This window comes from Pelobates fuscus, chromosome 3, assembly GCF_036172605.1.
Source record: "Pelobates fuscus isolate aPelFus1 chromosome 3, aPelFus1.pri, whole genome shotgun sequence".
NCBI lineage: Eukaryota > Metazoa > Chordata > Amphibia > Anura > Pelobatidae > Pelobates > Pelobates fuscus.
Genome location: NC_086319.1, coordinates 362,802,829 through 362,822,693, shown reverse-complemented (window position 1 = coordinate 362,822,693; position 19,865 = coordinate 362,802,829). Strand labels below are relative to the sequence as shown.

At 41.4% G+C, this 19,865-nt stretch overlaps 1 protein-coding gene across 6 annotated transcripts in view; it reads right to left on the bottom strand.

The window, feature by feature from the left end:
• CPEB1 (cytoplasmic polyadenylation element binding protein 1) overlaps nt 1-19,865 on the bottom strand; it is a 57,877-nt gene that overhangs the window by 20,184 nt on the left and 17,828 nt on the right. For 3 of the 6 annotated variants that reach the window (XM_063449284.1, XM_063449282.1, XM_063449283.1), the window contains exons 2-3: nt 13,720-13,897; nt 3,567-3,767 (exon numbers count right to left, since the gene is read on the bottom strand). In XM_063449284.1, coding sequence (XP_063305354.1) covers nt 3,567-3,767; nt 13,720-13,897 — 379 coding nt within the window. Of the gene's footprint in view, nt 1-3,566; nt 3,768-13,719; nt 13,898-16,144; nt 16,217-16,402; nt 16,487-19,865 lie in introns of those variants that run through there. The other 3 variants (XM_063449286.1, XM_063449287.1, XM_063449285.1) reach the window with 3 other exon arrangements.

Genomic DNA, 19,865 nt, shown 5'->3' with positions numbered 1-19,865 from the left:
TGGGAAAGGGTGCAAGTATTGAACAGAACGGCTAATGACAGGACAGGTTGACTAATCATTTTATTAATCTGTAGGTTATACACAAGGAAAGGTAGTCCCCTATTTTTCCTTATGTAGGAGTTTGTTTTGTTTTAATTACATTTGCAAACACAAGGCAGCTAGAAACTTTCCCCCTACCAGTTGTATTCAGTTGTATTCTAAGCACAGAATGAGCTCATGGAACAGGTCATGGAAATGCTTGAGCCCATCTGTTTTTCTGGTTGTGACCTGGTTGGTGGCTGGACTGCGTTACTTTTAAATGGATGTTTTAAGGTGTGAAGTAGGGATTATTAGAAAAATAAATCTCAGTGCGACTTGGCACCCCAGACGAGGAGCAAGATTTATCAGTCTTCACATTATAATGTTGAATCCTGACGAATGTATTTCTTTCAAAGTCAGGAGGTATTGCATAAGGATTACACTATAAGCATGCCACAGTAATATGACCGACATTTACAGGAATCAAGAATGCACACAGACATTCCATTTTCCTTTTAGGGATATTTAGGGGAATTTAAAGTTATTGAAATAGATGCAGATATTCACAACTTTATAAGGTTTTTATATTTTACAGAACAAAGATTGTCAAAAATTAAAACCATAACTCCCCAGTATTTGCACAAGGGACAGCAGACTATTACACAATATTAACTGAACAGATGGCGTGGTGTAGGCAGAAAGGAAACCCCTTTAATAATGTGTGTTTTTGTACAATAGTTGGGGAGCTAAAAGTGTTGTAAAAACAGGAAAGCTAAATTATGCTTTACACTGATCAATAAGACCTGAATTACAGCCCTCATTCCCCTGCAGGATCTATTTTAGGACAAACTTGGCACTGTACACCCACTGCTCTGCATAGGGCCTTCATGCTGCATCATTGCAGGAATGATCTTGCAGGATTAAAACCAGGACTGCCCAGTAAATCCCTTTAGAACCAGAAATATTCTGCGTAGTCATTGCAATCTGCCCATGGACTAGGACAGCATGAAATGACCCGTGCTGATGCCAAGGACTGCAGGACATTCTATAATAAAGAGCTCCTTAAGAGGTTAAAATAAATCCTATAATGCTCGATAACCTGAACTGGATTCAAATTTAACACCTGGCATGGTAATTGAGGAGTAAACCTGTAGAAATTGTAGGCTTGTGGACAAAACTAAACTTCTCTTTGCATGTTACTGCTGGGGTAAGAATGTGTTCACAGAACAATTTACAGAGAACCTCCTTCTCAATGCAAGAGTGATTGTACTAAATGCCTTAAGTGTTCAGACTACGATTTTTGACAGTTTCCAGGGATTCAGTTTCATAACCATAATAACTATAATTCAGAGCAAATAGTCACATGTGCAAAACTGGCTTCCTTTGTGCAAAAGGAGTTAGTAGATTTAAAAAAAAAAAAAATAATTTAAAGTCCAGTGTTTATGCTGTTAAATTACCAGCCTGTGTTGCATTTCTCTAGCTAGACTGTCCATCTAGGCACTGTTAGACAAAATACTGCATTCTGGCATTTTAAATCTTCCCTGAAGTTTAACAATACTGTATTTGCAATTTCAAGAGCAAGTTAAGCAAGTCCCTTATACCAGTCAAATTTAGGCCTGAATATGCAATGCACAGCCTAATTCTGTTCATATGCAATGCATGTAGAGAGTACGAAAATTAACCTGAACACAAGATGCAGTAAATATGTGAAATGCAATTTACCAGTTGAAAGCAATAAAATTAGGATTTGACAGGATTAAAATAAAATAAAAAAACAAATAAAAAAACAAAGGGGTTGTGAACTTCCATTTGTCTACTCTCCAGTGAACAGGAAAAACCCAAGACATTTGACTAAGCTTTGATATCTGATGCCTTTACTTTATATGACTGAACAGGCCCCTTTGTTCATTAAGGTAAATAGACATTCTGTAGAAGCTCTCCATGTTTTTAGTCCAGTGACTTTTGTAACCAAGACTACTGTGCAGAATCAGCAGGATACTAGTGACTGTCCTGTACTATTTGCAGACTGCACATTTTGCGTTATTTTGCAGCTGCGCCACATCTGTTGTCACTGCTGGGCAAGCATGTGCCATTGGCTCCTCTGAATGACAATTAGGGCCCCACTGGAACACTGGGAGTTACAGGAGATTAAAGATTTGCACATTCTCAAGTCTTAACCCCTTATGGACACATGACATGTGTGACATGTCAGGATTCCCTTTTATTCCAGAAGTTTGGTCCTCAAGGGGTTAAACTGCCCCCTTAAGCAGGTGTTTATACCTAGTTTGCAAAGACCCTCAAAAGTGACATCTCTGGTTACAGTCCAATGGCTGCAAGGTGTAGGCAGATTTACTATCCTGAAGTAGTCCCTCATGCTTGCCGCCATATGCCTGGAGAGCTAGTGTTGTACTCTTGTGCATACATGAGAGTACAACACTGATTTCTACAGAGGATCCTGTGAGGACGTCTGGTTATTGCTGGTATTGGCCAACCATTTATGGTAGAGCCATCTTTTTTTGTCACTCTGGCTTTACCATAAAACAAAGCAGTCCATACTTTGCATTGAAATGTCAATGAAATCCAAAGAGATGAAAGTCAGCATCAGAATTAAGTAAAATAAAAAAAATATATCTATGAAATACAGAAGTGAGACATTACTTCCGGTAATGTGAATACAGTCGTCTTGCAGTTGGCCCATCTTCCCATAGTAAGAACACCATCTCTGGTCCAACCCAATGTTTCTCAGAGAAGCACAACAGACATGGCACATGTACAACAATCCCCTACACTGCTAATGAACAGGGAAGCACTGAATCCAATGTTTCTCTATGATATGCATTAGCTGCATTTGGCATCATGATGCACAACACAATAACAAAGTCAAGACCTTAGAACGTGCCTCTTGAGGCTGTCAAGTGTTGAGTATAAACAAATATTGTCATTTCTCAGAAACCATGTTTTACCTTGTTAATAGAGGCAGCATCTATGAACCAAAATCACATTAAGATAACATGTTTTTGTTTTTAGAGAGCCCATGTAATGCATTGTATAGATTGATACTTTCGGACTTAAAGAATTAGCATAAATCCTCAGTTCAGAAAAGTTAAGAGCAACTATGGGTGGGTGACAGTTTAGAGGGATGGGCAGCATTGTATTTGTACACTGCTCTTGCTGTGATTTGCAAGCCATTTTACAGCCAAACATGTGCATCATCATGATAAGGGTGGTAGCCGCACCTGAGGTCAGGAAACATGACATGCTTTAAGATTTCAATGCTTCAGTTAGAACACAAGAATACAGTCTGTACATTCACAAAACTACATTTAAAGACCTTGAGGAAAGAATTTATATTCTGTAGAACTACATATTAGTGGCATCTATGTGTTCATTGAATTCCGGTAGATTTGGAACACTGCATTCTTTTGTATCAGTTAAAATTCTGCTCTTTACACAATTAACCAAGCAAACTGGTCCACAGATTATCCCACTACATAACAGCCATGAGAACAAATTGACATTTTACAGCTTTGAGAATAGTGAACCCTTACCTGATTGAGCAGCTGAGTGAGAGCTGGACTGTCCGGCAGCCTCTGTGTCCTGAGTGCTCCAGGGTCTGTCCCAGCCAGTCAGGCTAAGAGATTGCAGACCAAGGCACAAGTCGTTTGTGTCGGGAAGGCCGCGAGGAGGAGGGTCGTGCGAGGAGGGGAACAGCATCCTGCTTGTAGCAGCTCCCTCTGTATCTGGGAAGTCTGCTCAAAAACAAGAATATGCATTAAAAGCAGAGATTTAGCTGCCCTCAGCTGCGTGATGAGTGCATCCCACCTGCAGCAGGTCGAGCGATACCCACTGCCATCTATTTGAGGCTACACCTCAATATTTAAATCCGAAGGGCAGTGTCAATCCATGGAAACAAGTTATACAGAGGATTCAGTTTAAGAAAAGCCAGAAATATTGTTAAAGGCAGCAATCGTTCAGATTTAAGCAGAGTCTCCTGCGCACACAAAATGCAGGCACTTTGCTGTGAGCAACCCTGCCTCCATCCCTTTCATCAACTCCTCCCACACAGCTTTGGAAAAATGCCAATCCTGAATCAGCACCACGAACGCAGAGCTTCACCATTGTGCTAGCATAATCTGTTTGCTCGTGGCATAGTCAAGAGCTGGACTGGTAAAGCATTGTTCACCAGTAACTGAGATAAGCTGCATTCTCCTGGGCAACGTTACAGGGGGACTAAGAGTTTCCAGTATTGTGTAACAGGTTATAGCCACTGCAGATTGGATATTTTAAACTGGGACATTAATCAAGGTGCTATTCGGGGCAAAAATGACGGGAGTTCCCAGGGAGAATGCAGCCTATTTAGCACTTTGTCCCAAATATCTCATGTTTTTGCCTTGATTAACCCCTTAAGGACAGAGCTTCAGAAGCTTGTCTTTCACTTAATGACAACGGCATTTTTTGCATTTTTTGCTATTTGCGTTCAACTGCAATTTGCATTTTACTAATTTATTGCACCGACACATATTATATACCGTTTTTTAAAGGACAGAAAGGGCTTTAATTTGATGTAACACATATATATATAAATGCTTATTTATTATAAAAAAAAATACAGAAATATGCAAAAAAATGCATTTGTGTGTGTTTTTTTTACAGTTTTTGCAATAATAATGTGTACATAATTAGTGCAGGTTAAGGAAAGTAATTAAAAATAAATTCATTTAGTTGTTCTGATTTACAGAATATATAATGTGTCTGGGATTTTAAGTTTTTTTTGGTAGTTACAGGTCACAAAGCACAAGGAGTAAAATAAAATTTTAATGTGGAGCGATTTTAGAATTTGGTATGTTTGTCTTGTAAGCCTAATAGCCATAAAAGAAAACAAAATTGCCACACAAAAGTATATATTTATATAAAGTAGACACCACAGGCTATTTACCTAAGGTTGTTTTGACACTTTCTACGTAGCCATTTTACCGCCAACCTCTGCTAAATATTGGTGTAAAATTGTGTTTTTTGGGGGTTTTCGCACACAAACTTATAACAAAGAACTTCTCATGTGTATTTTGTAAAGTTGGTGTGTGCTATTCCTGTACAAAGTTTTATAATGTGTTCAGTTACTTCTGCTGAGTACAACGGTACCCCCATTGTATGTCTTTGTCACTATTTCGTGAAGCTACAGTGCCATATAGGAGACCTGTCCTTTTCAGTATTCACAGTAGAATTTTGAGAGACGGATTTAATGAGCCTATGCTTCCATTTGGGGTATTATAGTAGTTTGACTGTTCAAAAAAACCCCACAAAGGCCTACCATTTGTAAAAGTAGACACTCCAGGGTATCTCATAAGGTGCATATTGTGCCTTAACATGCCCCCATTTTTTTACCATTACATGCCAAAGTATGTGGTAAAAAATAATTTTGTGCATTTTTTACATACGGATTGCATTTTTGCTGGGCATTTTGTATATTTCATGTGTGCCACTAAGTTCAAACCCCCAAATTATGCTCAGCTAAGTCTTCTGAGTAAAAGGACACCCCCATTGTATGTCTATGGCACTATTTTGTGAAGCTACAGTGCCATATAGGAGACCAAGCCATATCAGTTTTGACCGAACTTTGAATTTTGACGCCGGGCCTATGTGCAATTTCCAAGCATCTTTGCAGGTTTTAAATTCAAACTACCCCACAAAGGCCTACCATTTCTTAAAGTAGACACCCCAGGGTATTTCAAAAGGCATATTTTGAACCTTAGCGTGGGATCATTTTTCCGCTAGCGTGTACCAGGTGTAGTGGTTATAAGAGTTTTTTTCTGCCTTTTTGACACACAAAGTGAGTTTGCACAGTATATTTTGCAAACCTTATGTGTACTACCACTGTATAATACTTCATATGTTGCTCAGCTATGTCTGCTGAGTACAAAAATACCCCCGTATGTACCTTTGCCAGGTATATGTGGACATCGGAGGGGCACATTTGGGACACAGCCATTCCATTTTTTTTCAAACTTTAAATTTTTACGCTGTGCCCATGTCCCATTTTAGAGTATTTTACCAGGCTATATAAACCAAATACCCCATAAAGCCATACCATTTCTTAAAGAAGACATCCCAGGGTATTTCAAAAGGCATATTTTGAACCTTAGCGTGGGATAATTTTTCCGCTAGCTTGTACCAGGTGTAGTGGTAATGAGCGTTATTAAATGTATTTTTTTACTTTTTAAAACTTTTTAAAACTATTTTTTAAACTTTTGTTTTGATTATTCATTTTTTTTAAAGTTTCCTAAACTTTCGTAAAACTTTTTTTACAGATTTAACATTTTTCTAAGCTTTTTTTTACGTTAACCCCTAACTAGCAGTAAGCAGCACTAACAGTAAATTCCCCATTTTCCCATAACTCCCACCCACCCCAGCTAGCAAAAATATTTAATTATACAATATTTAAATTAGTTAATTAAATAAATTTAACCCCTGAGGGTTAAAAAATAAATAAAAGTTAATCGTCAGGGGTTAAAAAAAAAATTAGAACAGTATAATACTGTGATCTGTATTTTGATCACTGTAGGCAGTGATCGACTGGCAGGGAAGGGGTTAATTTTTATTTGGACTGGGTAAAGGGTTTATTTTTTTAAATTTTTTACTCAAATGTTATTAAAACTTTTTTTTTAACTTAATTTTTTAACTTTTTAAAGCTTATTTTTAAACTTTTTTTAACGTTAACCCCTAGTTAGCGTAATACTAAATCCCCCAATTCCCCACTAACTTCCACCCTCCCCAGCTAGCTAAATTTATAATTTTAAAATATTTAAATTAATTAATAAAATAAATTGAACCCCTGAGGGTTAAAAAAAAAAGAATTAACCCTCAGGGGTTAAAAAAAAAAATCAGATCTTAGCAAAATGTAATCCCTGCCAATTGATCACTGTAGTCAGTGATCAATTGGCAGGGAAGAGGTTAATTTTTTATTAAAATGGGTAAAGGGGGGGTAAAGGGGGGTGGGATTTTAATTTTACAATGTTTTCTTTCCACCAGGGGGCAGGATCACTGAAGATCCGTCTCCCTGCACTTCACACAGAACCAGGAAGTGCAGGGAGGCGGAGGTGAGTATAGAGAGCACATGTGCCCGCTCTGGCATGCTGTCAGAGCGGGCACATTTACTCTGACAGCCCGATCCGGTGCTCCCGGTTTGCCTCTAATGCAGAGGCAGACCGGAGCACCATTAACCCCACGATCGCCGCGATTGCGGCGATCTGGGGTTAATTTTAACGGGTGACGGACGAGGTCCGTCACTCGTCATTAACGCATTCCCCTGAGTGACGGACCTCGTCCGTCACTCGTCGTTAAGGGGTTAATATGACCCCTTGTTGACAACTGGGTTTTGTTTAGTGCTACACAGTAACAGTAGCTGTTAGAAATGCATTTTGGACCGCAAATAAATTTGCACGTTCAGAAGTTCTTTATAGGTTTTGATAAGACCGTACTTTTTCAGGGGTAGGCAACCTTCAGCACTCAAAACATGGCCTACATCCATCATAATGCTCTTACAGCAACAATACTGACTAAGCATTATGGGAGGTGTAGTCCAAAACATCTGGAGTGCCAAATGTTGCCTATTCATTAACCTCATTAGCATTTTGTAGAGTAGTCGTGGTCTACCCCCCCACAAGCTGCACAGCAACGTTCCATTCTCAAATATACAGAGTCGAGCTAAGCAAGTCTGCTTCAAATGTGCATTTACAGTAGCAAAATTGTTAAAGGAATGAGCTCAAAAGTGCTTAATCACACAGTGTAAGCACTGCTTAATGATTTTCTCAATAAAGTTTGTGTCCAATAGCAATTCTTTAGTTACAGCTCATTGGCTGACAGACCTAGGAAACTGACAAGCAAGATTCATCACTCAACATTTTACAGACCAAAATGGATGTTTATTGCACAGCTTGTAGATGGTTACCATGTACAACTCCCTGAATACATTGGCTGCAGAAGATGGTAAGAATCTAGGGCGTTCTAGTACAGCAACTCCTGGGGGGGTACAGAGATTTACAAGTGTCCTTTAGGCTCTCAATGCATTGAGTTTTAGAAGACAAATATGAGACGAAATACATGTATCATGGCTAGTATGGTAAAGACAGACACTTTAGCCCCTCCTAAAGCAAGCCCTATATAACATGTTTTATGTAAAAAACATTTGTGTTAAATAAAGAACATTGCAACACTAAATTATTGAATTCAGAGTATTACATGCACCAATATTTAAACGCGACACCTGTATTAACCCTACACCCAACTGCATGAAAACATTGAACCCCCAGTTATACCCAACACTGCTGCCCCAATTGTCTCCACATAGTGTATTAAGTGGCAATGTCAAAGAATGTGAGGTGCCATTTCTCAGTATTCGTGGAAGTTAAAATTAAATGGCGTCTTAGACCAGAGGCTTCTCAGGACCACACTAAGCATCCAGGGCTAGTCAGTCCCACAATGGTCAATAGTTTGCAAAGACTAGTTGGCATCTATTTACTAAGTGACACCCAGCACAGTGCTTGGTTTAAATGAGCTGATCCTGCATGCAGTCTATGATATCTCGTGAGATTGTTCATTAAACCAGTTAGGAGAAATGGTAGTGTTGGAGAGTATCTTTAGTACTTTATCAGTGTCCATTTTGAGGTGTTAATTCTAGCACCATGACCCCTTCAGTGATTGCAGTGGTCATGGTGCCTGAAGTCTGTAAGCAGAGTGATGCTTTGAAAACTGTACATATGGAGATTAACCCCTCTGCTGCCAGAGGTGTAACTCCACAACTGGCAGCAGGCACTGGAATGTCTGTCGGCCTGTAGCTAGAGTTCATGGCTTGCTAATGTCAATTCTGTGCAACATTCGCTGTACAAAACTGCATCCGTTGGCAACAGCTTCACTAGACCACTAGGGAGCATCAGAGCCTGGAAAGGACCCAGGTAAGGTGATGAAATGTTGCCAAGTGGTTCGCCATATTACCAAGGAACTAGGCAGAGTACTCTGGGTATAACTACTATTTTAGGCTGTAGTGGTTACGATTCTTTCAATAACATTGACCAGTGTGCTTTTTGTGGATCTTCGTGAAAGTTTAAATGGAAGAAAACTCAGTTTTACAAGAGACCATTTCATTAGGCCAAACTGCAGCACAGCCTCCCCCCTACCAAACCATTTCAAAACAGAGGAGATCTATGTTCATATGAATTGTTTATTTGCAACATTTCTCAAAGATCCCTATTGTAAACCTTTAGACTCCAGGCATCTTACAGTGTCTCCAACGAGTAACATTTAAATTAATGTAAAGCCTGGCTTTACATGACTGCAGTTTCACAGGGGAATCAAAGCAAAAACACACCAGCAATTCTGGGCTAAGGGCCATTTGGCAATTACCATGGAAACCAACAGAATGCCTTAAAGGAAAATTAGCATTCGGAATACAAATCTGTATATTTAACACTGTAGTACCCTTGACCCAATTAAGTTTTAGGGCCCACTCCATGCACTAAAAAATTGTAGCCAATTTTCTCCAGCGCAGCTGCCTACTCCTTGATAGAGTCATCCTGGATAATGACCATCCAACGATCCTCCGATAAGCACTGGGAGTAGTCTTACGCTGCATGCCTATGATTCTGTCAGAAAAATCTTCGCAAGCAATAAATCTATGACATACTGTGATGATATTGTGCATGTTATGCTACAGTATGCCTGTTTATAAGAGCCAGTACCCAGAGGTCTTGAAGGCATAACTAAGCCACACTTCTAAATAGATTACATTTTGGGGGTAGCACAGGAGTGGAAGGCCTAGAGGCACCATAACAACTTAGTAAGATGTTCAAGGCAGCAATTATTCCTTTGCCTTGATATGTCTCAATAACCAAGTTGTCTTGATGTTAAATAGATATTCCTTGTCCTTTTAGCACATCTTGGGTGGTAACTGCCATTTTACATTTACCTACTTATTTCAAACAATTACGGTCACTTCCCCAATTTCACCCCACTAGCACTGTTCTCATAATGCCTCCCAGGGCAAAGACTGACCAGTCTGGGCTTATGATTTTATTATCCTGAACAGTGAGTTTGTCTAAGCTGCCCTTGTTGAAAACCATAGTATTATTAGGAAAAACAAAGACTGATAAGTGAATGGAAAGGCAGTTTGGAGAAAAGACCAGTATAGTTGATGAGTTAAAGTTGAACTGTCACATCCAGATATTTGCACAACCAGATGTGCAAGAAGTGACCAATAAGTGTTTGTTTACAGTGAACACCTGGCAGAGTATACTATATTAATTAACACCCACTGAGGCATTGCATGTGCACATCAATATGCAAAAAACTAGGTCTCTGGCATTTCTGGTGATGTAACCCAGGTCAGGACTAAAGGGTGATTTTTTTTTACCTCCACAGCATCACCCCACCTATCCCAAGTTCAACAGCACTGTTGAGTGAATAAGGAACTTTTTCCCCCAAAAGAGTCATTTCTACTTTGAGAAACATTAGCCATTTTACAGCAATGGGGAGCAATATCCTTCATTTCAGCTCATCAACTCCTTTGGCTTCCATTATCATTTATATGCCGATGACACAAATCTACCTGCCCCCTCCTGATCTCACCCCGTCTCTCTTGACTAGTGTCTCACTGCCTCTCTGCAGTTTTCAACTGGATGGCGGCTGACTTCCTTAAACCTACTCAAAACAGAACTTCTGGTCTTTCCTCTCAAAGTGTTGCTACTCCTGTGTGTCTCCCTCCAAGTCAACAGCACCACCATCACCCCTACCTCGCAGGCTCACTGCCTAGGTGTTCTATTTGACTCAGACCTCCTTCGCCCCTCACGTCCAGTCTATTGCCAAATCCTGCCACTAACCTCTCCAAAACAGCTTGTATCCGCCCCTATTTAACACCAGATGCAGCTAAGGTGCTGGTCCATGCTGTCTTCTCGGCCTTGACTACTGTAATCTGCTTCTCAGTGGTCTTACGTTCTCCCAACTTGCGCCATTACAGTCCATAATAAATGCGGTGGCGAGGCTCATCTTCCTATCCACCGCGCCTCCCACTTCTGTCCGTCACTACATTGGCTACCAGTTAGATATAGGGCTCAATTTAAGATTCTGGTACTCTTACAAGACCCTACATAATGCTGCTCTAACCTACCCATCCTCTCTAATACACAAGTATGTCCTGTCAAGACCCCTACGCCTATCCTCAGCCTGTATTCCCACCTTTAATACTCGCCTCCATGACTTCTCCAGGGCTGCACCTTTTCTGTGGAACTACGTGTCTGTTCGTCCACTCATTGTACAGCGCTATGGAATTTGCTGGCGCTATATAAATACAATTTCTCTGCATTCTAGTGAACTACAACCTCCTGTAATTGTTATGGGGTGAGGTGTCACCAAGTTCTGTCCAATTTATCTGGTGCTCCAGCACCATAACTGTCACAGTAAGATGAAAAAAATTTAAAAAAGTTTAATAAAATTCTTTAGTTTTATTGGTTTATATTTGGTAGCCTAAAACATGCATAATACTCCGAACTACTCAGCAGCAGCAATGCTACAGTATACATCAGCCCAAATACATAAAACTAAATCCCAAGAAGTTACTTGCACACTATCCCAAATCCCAGTGCACATTTATATAACTATGTTTTTTTCTGTATCACTCCAATGGCCATTAAAGTGCAAGTTCACCTGCCATGTCATAACTTCTTGGAAGAGTCTTACACTAACAAATTACCTTGCTGTTTTCAGTCAAAATGCATAAATCTCTGAGACCGAGGGGCATTTTTCTTAATCCCTACACCATTTATAAATCCTTAACTGGGAAAACATGGGCAGCAGCACCAACATAGCCGTGTAATACAGAAGCAAATACAAACAAAATTCAGCCCTATGCTCAAAAGTCCTGGGTGGCCAAACAGTTATTGGTTAATAAGTATGTAGTGTTCAGAAAACTACCAGTCTCAGAAATTTTGCCTTAAAGCTGAAAACAGCAAGGTAATTTGCTAGTCTAGGACTCACCTAAGAGGTTTGCCTTGACGTGGCAGGCAAGCTTACACTTTTACCTCTAGCTATTTAAGTGCATATGGGATAGTAAGCGAGTAACTTGTTTTGAATTTAAAAAAAAAAAAAAAAAAAAAGCCAAGTATTCACATCCTTAAAGAACTAGTTTGGACAACCTAACTTTATTGAAAATAAGTTATGGTGCCATGAGCTTGCTGGCTCACTATTAGCTGTTAAACCATTTATCAAAGTCAGTGCTCCAACGGTGATCGCATGGGCCCCTGTCCTGTTTTCTAAAATCCTAAACAGAAGGCTTGAGCAAGGGTGCTACTGATTGGTTTAGAGAGGTAAGCTAATGCTCTAAGACAATCAATATCTCCCAATTCATAAAAAAATTTTTTTGGGAAAAGGTACATACATCAGTATCACCCCTGTCCAAGTCTTTCCTTAACTAGAAAGTAAAAGGACAGAGCAGCATGATCTGGCGCTGGAACAGATTTTGGATTTAGTTTGTAATTTGTTCAACCCCTAAAGGTGAGCCAGCACCAGGGACACCCCCAGGCATCATAACTTTATTTTGATGAAGTTAGGGTGCGCAAAACAGGTCCCATAAACTTTTTTACAGGTTAGTTTTCCAAGTGGCAGTAGTTAAAGGAGCACTATAGTGCCAGAAAACAAACACGTTTTCCTGGCACTATAGGGTCATTAGGTCCCCCATCCACTGGGCTGAACGGGTTAAACCCCTTCAGCCACATACCTTTCTCCAGCGCCGGGGAACACTCCACCCCCTGCAGAATTCCGATTTGAATGCGCGGCAAGAGCCTCGTGTGCATTCAAACAGCCCAAATGAAAGCATTACTCAATGCTTTCCTATGGACGTCCAGCATCTTCTCACTGATTTTCACAGTAAGAATTGCGGAAGCGCCTCTAGCGGCTGTCAGTGAGACAGCCACTAGAGGCTGGATAAACCCTCAGTGAAACATAGCAGTTTCTCTGAAACTGCTAGGTTTTCAGCTGCGGGGTTAAAACTAGAGGGACCTGGCACCCAGACCACTTCATTGAAGTGAAAGTGGTCTGATGCCTATAGTGGTCCTTTAAGGGTACCATTTACTCTACCGTTTATGGAAGGAGCACCTCACACAGTACAGTTCCAAAATGGCATATCTTTAATTCACATGTCTAAAATCCACATGGCAGGGTACCTTTAAAAGGTGACTGCACAGTTGTCTAGCATAGCAATTACACAGATCTATTCTAAGCTCGTTTATGCAGGGCCCTTCATTTACTGTTCTCTTATGTCGTGTTGGTAAAAAATACAAAACTTTTAATTCTAATTGTACAGCGATGCGGAATGTGTTGGCTTTGCATAAACTGTCATAAGCCGTTTCAAGACAGACAAGAAGACTGGAGTCCTTTAATGCCAAATTGTTTCTAAAACCCCATCAGCAGCTTTATATTAAAAACCAGTCACTCCATCTACAAAGCAGGGCAAATGTAGATTTCAGCCAGCTCTTACAGAACTAATCTGCCATGTTTAGACTGGCAGAGTATTGTGGGAAATCGTTTTAATGTTTGAGGAGATCTATTACGGCCACCTAAGTCTACTCCTCCATTTTACCAATGAGCATATGGAACATTAAATCATGATGATATCACCCAGGCATATCTAAGCAGAACAAAGATTAACAAGTCACTTACCATGCAGGTGGTCACATTTGCCCTTGGAACTGGGGGTGGTGCAGACACCAGTGAAATCCAGGGAATTGTCTAGCATGGCGTTAATTCGGCGGAATATGTCAGCATTGCTGCAAGTGGAAAGTGCTGGGGTATCAGAGGGGCAGCCCCAGCAGTCCTTAGCTCTTCCTAAATCATCTTTCTAAAAAAAAAAAAAAAAATACATTTGTAAAGGATCAGGAAAATAATTCCGAACACCAACAATCTTCCCCAGGTAAAATGTATAATATATATCACAGGATTATTTTACCTTGCATCTCATCCCCTTAACAGAGGTAGGCAACCCATATGTTGGCAAAGTGGTGTGCTGAATGTTGCTTACCCCAGCACGAAAAGATTTTTTTTTTTTTGAGCCATGGCATTCAAGATTCAGTGCTGCATGGTAAATCTGCACTAACTGGTAAACAAACACTTGAGTAGCCAGTCTTCTAAGAATTCATTTCCTAGCGTATTGTACCCAAGCTTGATAGGGGCAAATTCCTACCACAAACCTAATCTGTAACAGATTAGATAGAATATTGCATTATGAGTAATACATCACCCTGCAATTTGCTCTGATCCCCATGAAATACTCCAAAGGCTTCTGATGAGCCTTTGATGGGACCTCAGTGCAGTTCCTATGGTCTCACAGTCATGCGCCAATCAGCGTCAGGGAACTTCACCTGGTGCTAGACTAAGGCAAGTAAATGCTTCTTAAACACTGAGCATTTATTATGGATGGGGGTGGGGGCATAGAATAATATCAATGGGCATTCCATTTCAAACAAAGGCTTTTAATGAAAACACTGATCACCAGTTAGTCACAAAAGTGGAGCAGCTCACAGGTAGAATAAGCAGCATTTAACAAGCAATCTGTCAAGGGAATGAGAGAAAGTTTCTAGACACTGCAAATTACAGCTCTGCATATGTCAGACAGCCCAAGCCCAGTGGGATTAGCACAATTAGACACTGAGAAAGGAGGATCACAATTCAGCACATGTGTAACAAAGGATTAATCTAGCTATACCTACACGGTGCATATTTCTATTTATCGCCAAGAAAGCCAGGCAACAGTAATATTTTTCGAGGTAAGCGCCAGTGGGATTTGGTCACTAAATAGGAATCTCAAAGGCAAACTGCAAAATGTATACAAAAGGTCTCCGTCAGTTGTACTCTCAGCTTTGCTTTAAAGGAATTTTTCAAACTTGCCATTTTTGCAGTTTACAATCTGTGCGATAAATCTGTTAATTCTGGCATAAACTCCATGACAGCAATTTTCTAATGGAAGAGGCAGGCAAACCGAGCATCTCGAAATTGCAATTGTTGCAGCCACGTTCTGACCGTTACAGTATCTCAGGCCTACCTAGCCTTGGTCTCATTTGCCAGAATTGACAAGGCATACACAAAAACAAAACCCAGTGGGAGAGTATGTTCATAAAGAGCTTGTGTCAACACAGACAGACATACATATACACCTCCCTGGAGAAGCTGCATCAGAACACAATTTATTTTAGCCTTGCAACAAAATTGAAGAATTTTCACATTTACACTTCACAATCAGCTCATTAGGGGAGGACGAGCAAGTCAATCTGTTCATGCACTCAAAAAAGAACAAACAATTCTAAGGGTCTCCGTATGTAATAAAGCTCAACTCTCCAAACCCTTGAGAGAACTTACACTAATAAAATGTTAATGCTGATCTACAATGAACATTAATGGCTTAAAGTGACATAGAAGGTATAAACATTTCAGAGATCCTAGCAGGTGTCAAACTGGAACACAAGATGTTAAGGCTTTTTTGTTTTTTAAACAAAATTATTAAGTTCTGTAAATATTTATCCCAATACTACAGGTGATTAGATCATTAACCAGGTCACATGACTAAGGCCATTGTCATTTTCAGTAGCAATACATTGACTGTTCAGTGCAATGTATACAACATCGTAATGTCTGCAAGCACACTGCGTTGGCAACCAGGGTGGTTTTCTGAAGCCTTCAACCAGAAATACCAGAACATTGCTGTAAACAAATGTCTCAAGCTTTATATTGAAAAGGGCCACAACATGTACCCACAGCTTCAGTTTCTACACAAACTGGCAGTACGCAGCAATTTCACAGGGAAGGGCATCGCTACACCCTACACCTCTAAATTTAGATGCAGATAATACGATTTAAGGTCATATGACCGATCTGTACCAACTGTTACCAACAGAAGGCAATCTCTACGAGGATCTGTCTACAAACGAGCCACTTTCCTGCAGTGTAACGCAGGACCGTAGCAGTGATTAGACAGAACAAACAGACCTTGTATAGAAAATATTCTGCTAAAAAAATTATTTAGAGGAGACCCAACAGTAACTGCATAGAATATACACAGTAAGAATGTAAAAAAGGGACAAACTGCACTGACCTGGGCAGACCCACCTCTGTAGCAGCTCCCAGGATTGAGCCCCTCTACAGATGCTGCTTCTGTGCCACGATATAGAGCAACAAGTGGCAGCAATGCCTGCACAGGCACCTCCCCCGGGACTGGGCGGATACACAGAATATCATTACAGATCTGCATAGAGGGGACTAGGCAGGCAACAGCACTACCTCTGCTACAAGCCTAATGCAGCACGAAGACCGTGAACATGCAAATAATGCACAAAGACAATGCTTCACTCACCACTTGCCTTAACCAATTCAGTGGGTGCTGCACAGCACTGCAAGTAGCATCAAAACAAATCAGACGTTTGCTTGTGAATTTTTTTGTTTCCTTTCTCCCTATTATGTGATCTCCGTAGCAGCCAGTCTGATAGCATCTGTGAGGTTGTCTGCCACATGTCACAGCATTATGCACAATACAAAGTTCCTGCAAGCTGAAAAATGCCTAGTCATACAGGGATCAGAGTAATTTATCAGCGTTGGCTGAAAAGGTACCCCTATCTGCTGGACTACAAACATTATTCCTTGCTAGTCTGCCAGAGCATGATAGGAGTTGGAAGTTCTACCACATTGGAGTTGCTGTCGGGCCACTCCTGCTTCAGATCATACAGCACAAGCAGATGGCTGGGCGTATGAGTCAGATTGAAAGGAGCACAACGAGATTTTGCAGAATCCCCTATGCAATGCAGCACATGTTTAAAGGGGTTACTCAAACCCTTTTAACCCCTTAAGGACCAAACCTCTGGAATAAAAGGGAATCGTGACATGTCACACATGTCATGTGTCCTTAAGGGGTTAAGGGATTTTAAAAAGTTAGAATGCCCTATTGGACACTTAGCAACTCCCATAAGACCATGTAAAATAACAATATTTACCCGGAATCCAGTACCAGACTGCGCCCCACGCTGACATCACAGCTGCCTACTCGTGGCCCAATTGAATTATTTTTAAAAGATCACTTGATTGGATCGTTCTAGCTCAAAGTGCATGTATGCGCCAAGCCAGTAAGGGTAGGGAGTCAGGGAGGGATATTAAAAGAATAAATGGAATAAAGAGATGGAGGAATTATTAAATGGAAGAAGGGTAGAGGAGGATTGTAGGGATAATTGTGGGACAAAAAAAAAATGTCTAACAGGACACACACTTTGCTGACAAAGCCTACAGAAGATTAGGTCTGTTGCAGCCCACATTTTTGCACAGAATTGACATTAGGAAGTTCAGAACAAAGTTAGAGGCCAAGTTATGAGTGCCAGCCCACAGAATAAGAATACATTTTAATAAAGGCATATCTGAGTATAGGTAGTTTTAAACCACTGCACATACAGAGTCATACCACCTTCACTACTTTTAAAAGCAGAAGTTGCCATGGTAGTGGGAGTAACCCATTAAAGTGTTTGTAGACCACAAAAGAGATCAAATGCAGTGGAAATTCAAACCAAGAGATAAAATGATAGACAGATTGCATTACTGCAAAACAGACGAGTTTATAAACTGCAAATTTTAGACACAAATCACTTCTGTTGCTATTGAGTGGGGAGTTTCTATTCCATGATTTTTTTTTTGTTATTTTTTTTAATTCTTTATTTTTGAAAGTGCAGAATGGAGTATACAAGTTGCAGCAGTATAAACATATATATTTCCAAAATAGACAATTGGCTAGCAGAGATGGTTATGTATGCTGCACTGTTATTTTTTGTTGTAAAGACGAGGTACACATAGAATACATCAATCATAGGGTATTCCTAGCCCATATGGTGACATCTGTCCGCTATTGTCGTGTACGGTATGCGGTTGATCAGAAGGGTCAGCCAGAAGGTGTCACATATGCCGACTAGTCTTGTACGAAAGTGCAGGTTAGGCAGGTGAGTAGAGTCATGGGTAATAAACGTATGATGTGTGAAGTAACTTTAGTTTATGCGAGGATGCATCCAGTGTTGTCCCCAGGGTGTGTATGTGCTGTCGCATCCGTGGGTCTTGGGTATCCCTGTTAGGGGTTGCCCCCCCGGTGTCGGTTGCCGGTCTCAGTTTGCAACTCTCTAGGATGTCGAGGCCCGGAGGGGGGGGGGGGGGGAGAGAAGAGGAGTTCCGTCCATGTTTAGGCGTCCCCAGGCTAGTGGGAGTACCTCTGTCACATTAGTCGGCTGTGTTGGCCTAAGTATGTGAGGTGCTGCTAGGGCTATTTTAAACAGTTAACCATTTGAAAAGCAACAGAGAAAAAGAAAAAAAAAAAAGTTAAGACAAGAATAAACAAGCATTTTGGGAACAGAGAGAAAGTTTGAACCGGTGTTATGTGATCATCGGTGGTGTTGTGTGGAGCCCGGTCGTTCAACCGGTGAGCTGAGGGTGGTTGCTCATAGAGAGCTCCTCAGGTCAGTCTCTTGTCCTAGGCATTGCCCCGTGCGAGGGGTGAATTATTTGATGGCAGAGGGGTCAATGTGTGCGAGTCCTGAGCCGGTCTCTCTGCGGTTCCGTGATGTCGATCTTATGTAGGTGAGCTTCCAGTTCCGTGTAGCTCTGGGCCCTGTATGTGACATTCATGTGGGTGAATAGCAGCTGCTTAGGGATTCCCCAACGGTACTGGATCTGCAGTGTTTGAAGGGTGTTCAGCAGCGGTCTCAGCGACCTCCGCCATGCGATGGTGTTGCGGGTGAGATCAGGGAAGAGCGTGAGGGATGAGCCTTCGAAGAGTATTGGGGTCTTCCCCCTTGTGGCTGTGAGCAGCAGGGCCTTATCTGACCGATTGGAATCTTATGATAAGGTCGGCGGAGGCAGTCGTGGGCGCTGTAGGCGGTTTTGGTATTCGAAATAGGCAGTCTATTTTCACCGCTTTGGCCTGTTTGGGCGGCAGCAGCGTGTTGAGCAGTCGGTGGACATAGTGAGGTAAGTCGGTTAGACCGATCGAGTCCGGGATGCCGCGGATTGTAAGATTGTAGCGCCTTTTCTGGTCCTCCATGGCGTCCATTCTGTCTGTGGTTGTCAGTTGTTTTTGCAGTTCTGCAATTTGGTTTTCCACCACTGTTAGCCTGGAGTCTTGGGTGCTAGTTGTGGCCTCTATGAGAGTGATCCGGGAGGTGGCGCTTTCAACGGCCGCTTTAAAGTGGGCCATATCTGCCGCTATATTCGCCCTGAGCTCAGCCAACATGTCTTTCAGCTGGGCAGCTGTTACAGGTTCAGCTGGGGCTGGGTGTTTGGCTGCAGGTCTCATGGGTATATTGAGCGGTATCTCCTCTTCAATGTCGAGCGGGTTGGCTTCGGAGGAGTCCGATGAGTCATCTCCCTCCAGCACCATGTTGTCCCATGCAGCCCTTTGGGCGCCCCTCAGGAGTTCACGGATATCTCTGCTTGTCGGGGTCCGATCGCTTTTGGGTTTTTTGCTTTTCTGTCCCATTTTCCTCAACTCTCCCTCTGGTGTTAGGGTCAGGCTTCGGAGAGGATCGTACCCAGTGTGTTTTGCGGTTTAAGCAAGCCAGGCTCGGGGAAAACGTGTCCTCTCTGTTCCACTCTATTCCATGATTTAACCACAACGTAAAGGGATGCCATAGTCACCAGAACTATGGCTTGATACAGTTATAGTGCCTATAGCATGTCCCTGCAGGTTTTTTTTTTTTTAACGTTAACACTGCCTTTTTAGAGAAAAGGCAGAGTTTACAGTAATACACAACAACACCTCCAGTGACTGCCAATCAGGCTGTTACTAGAGGTGC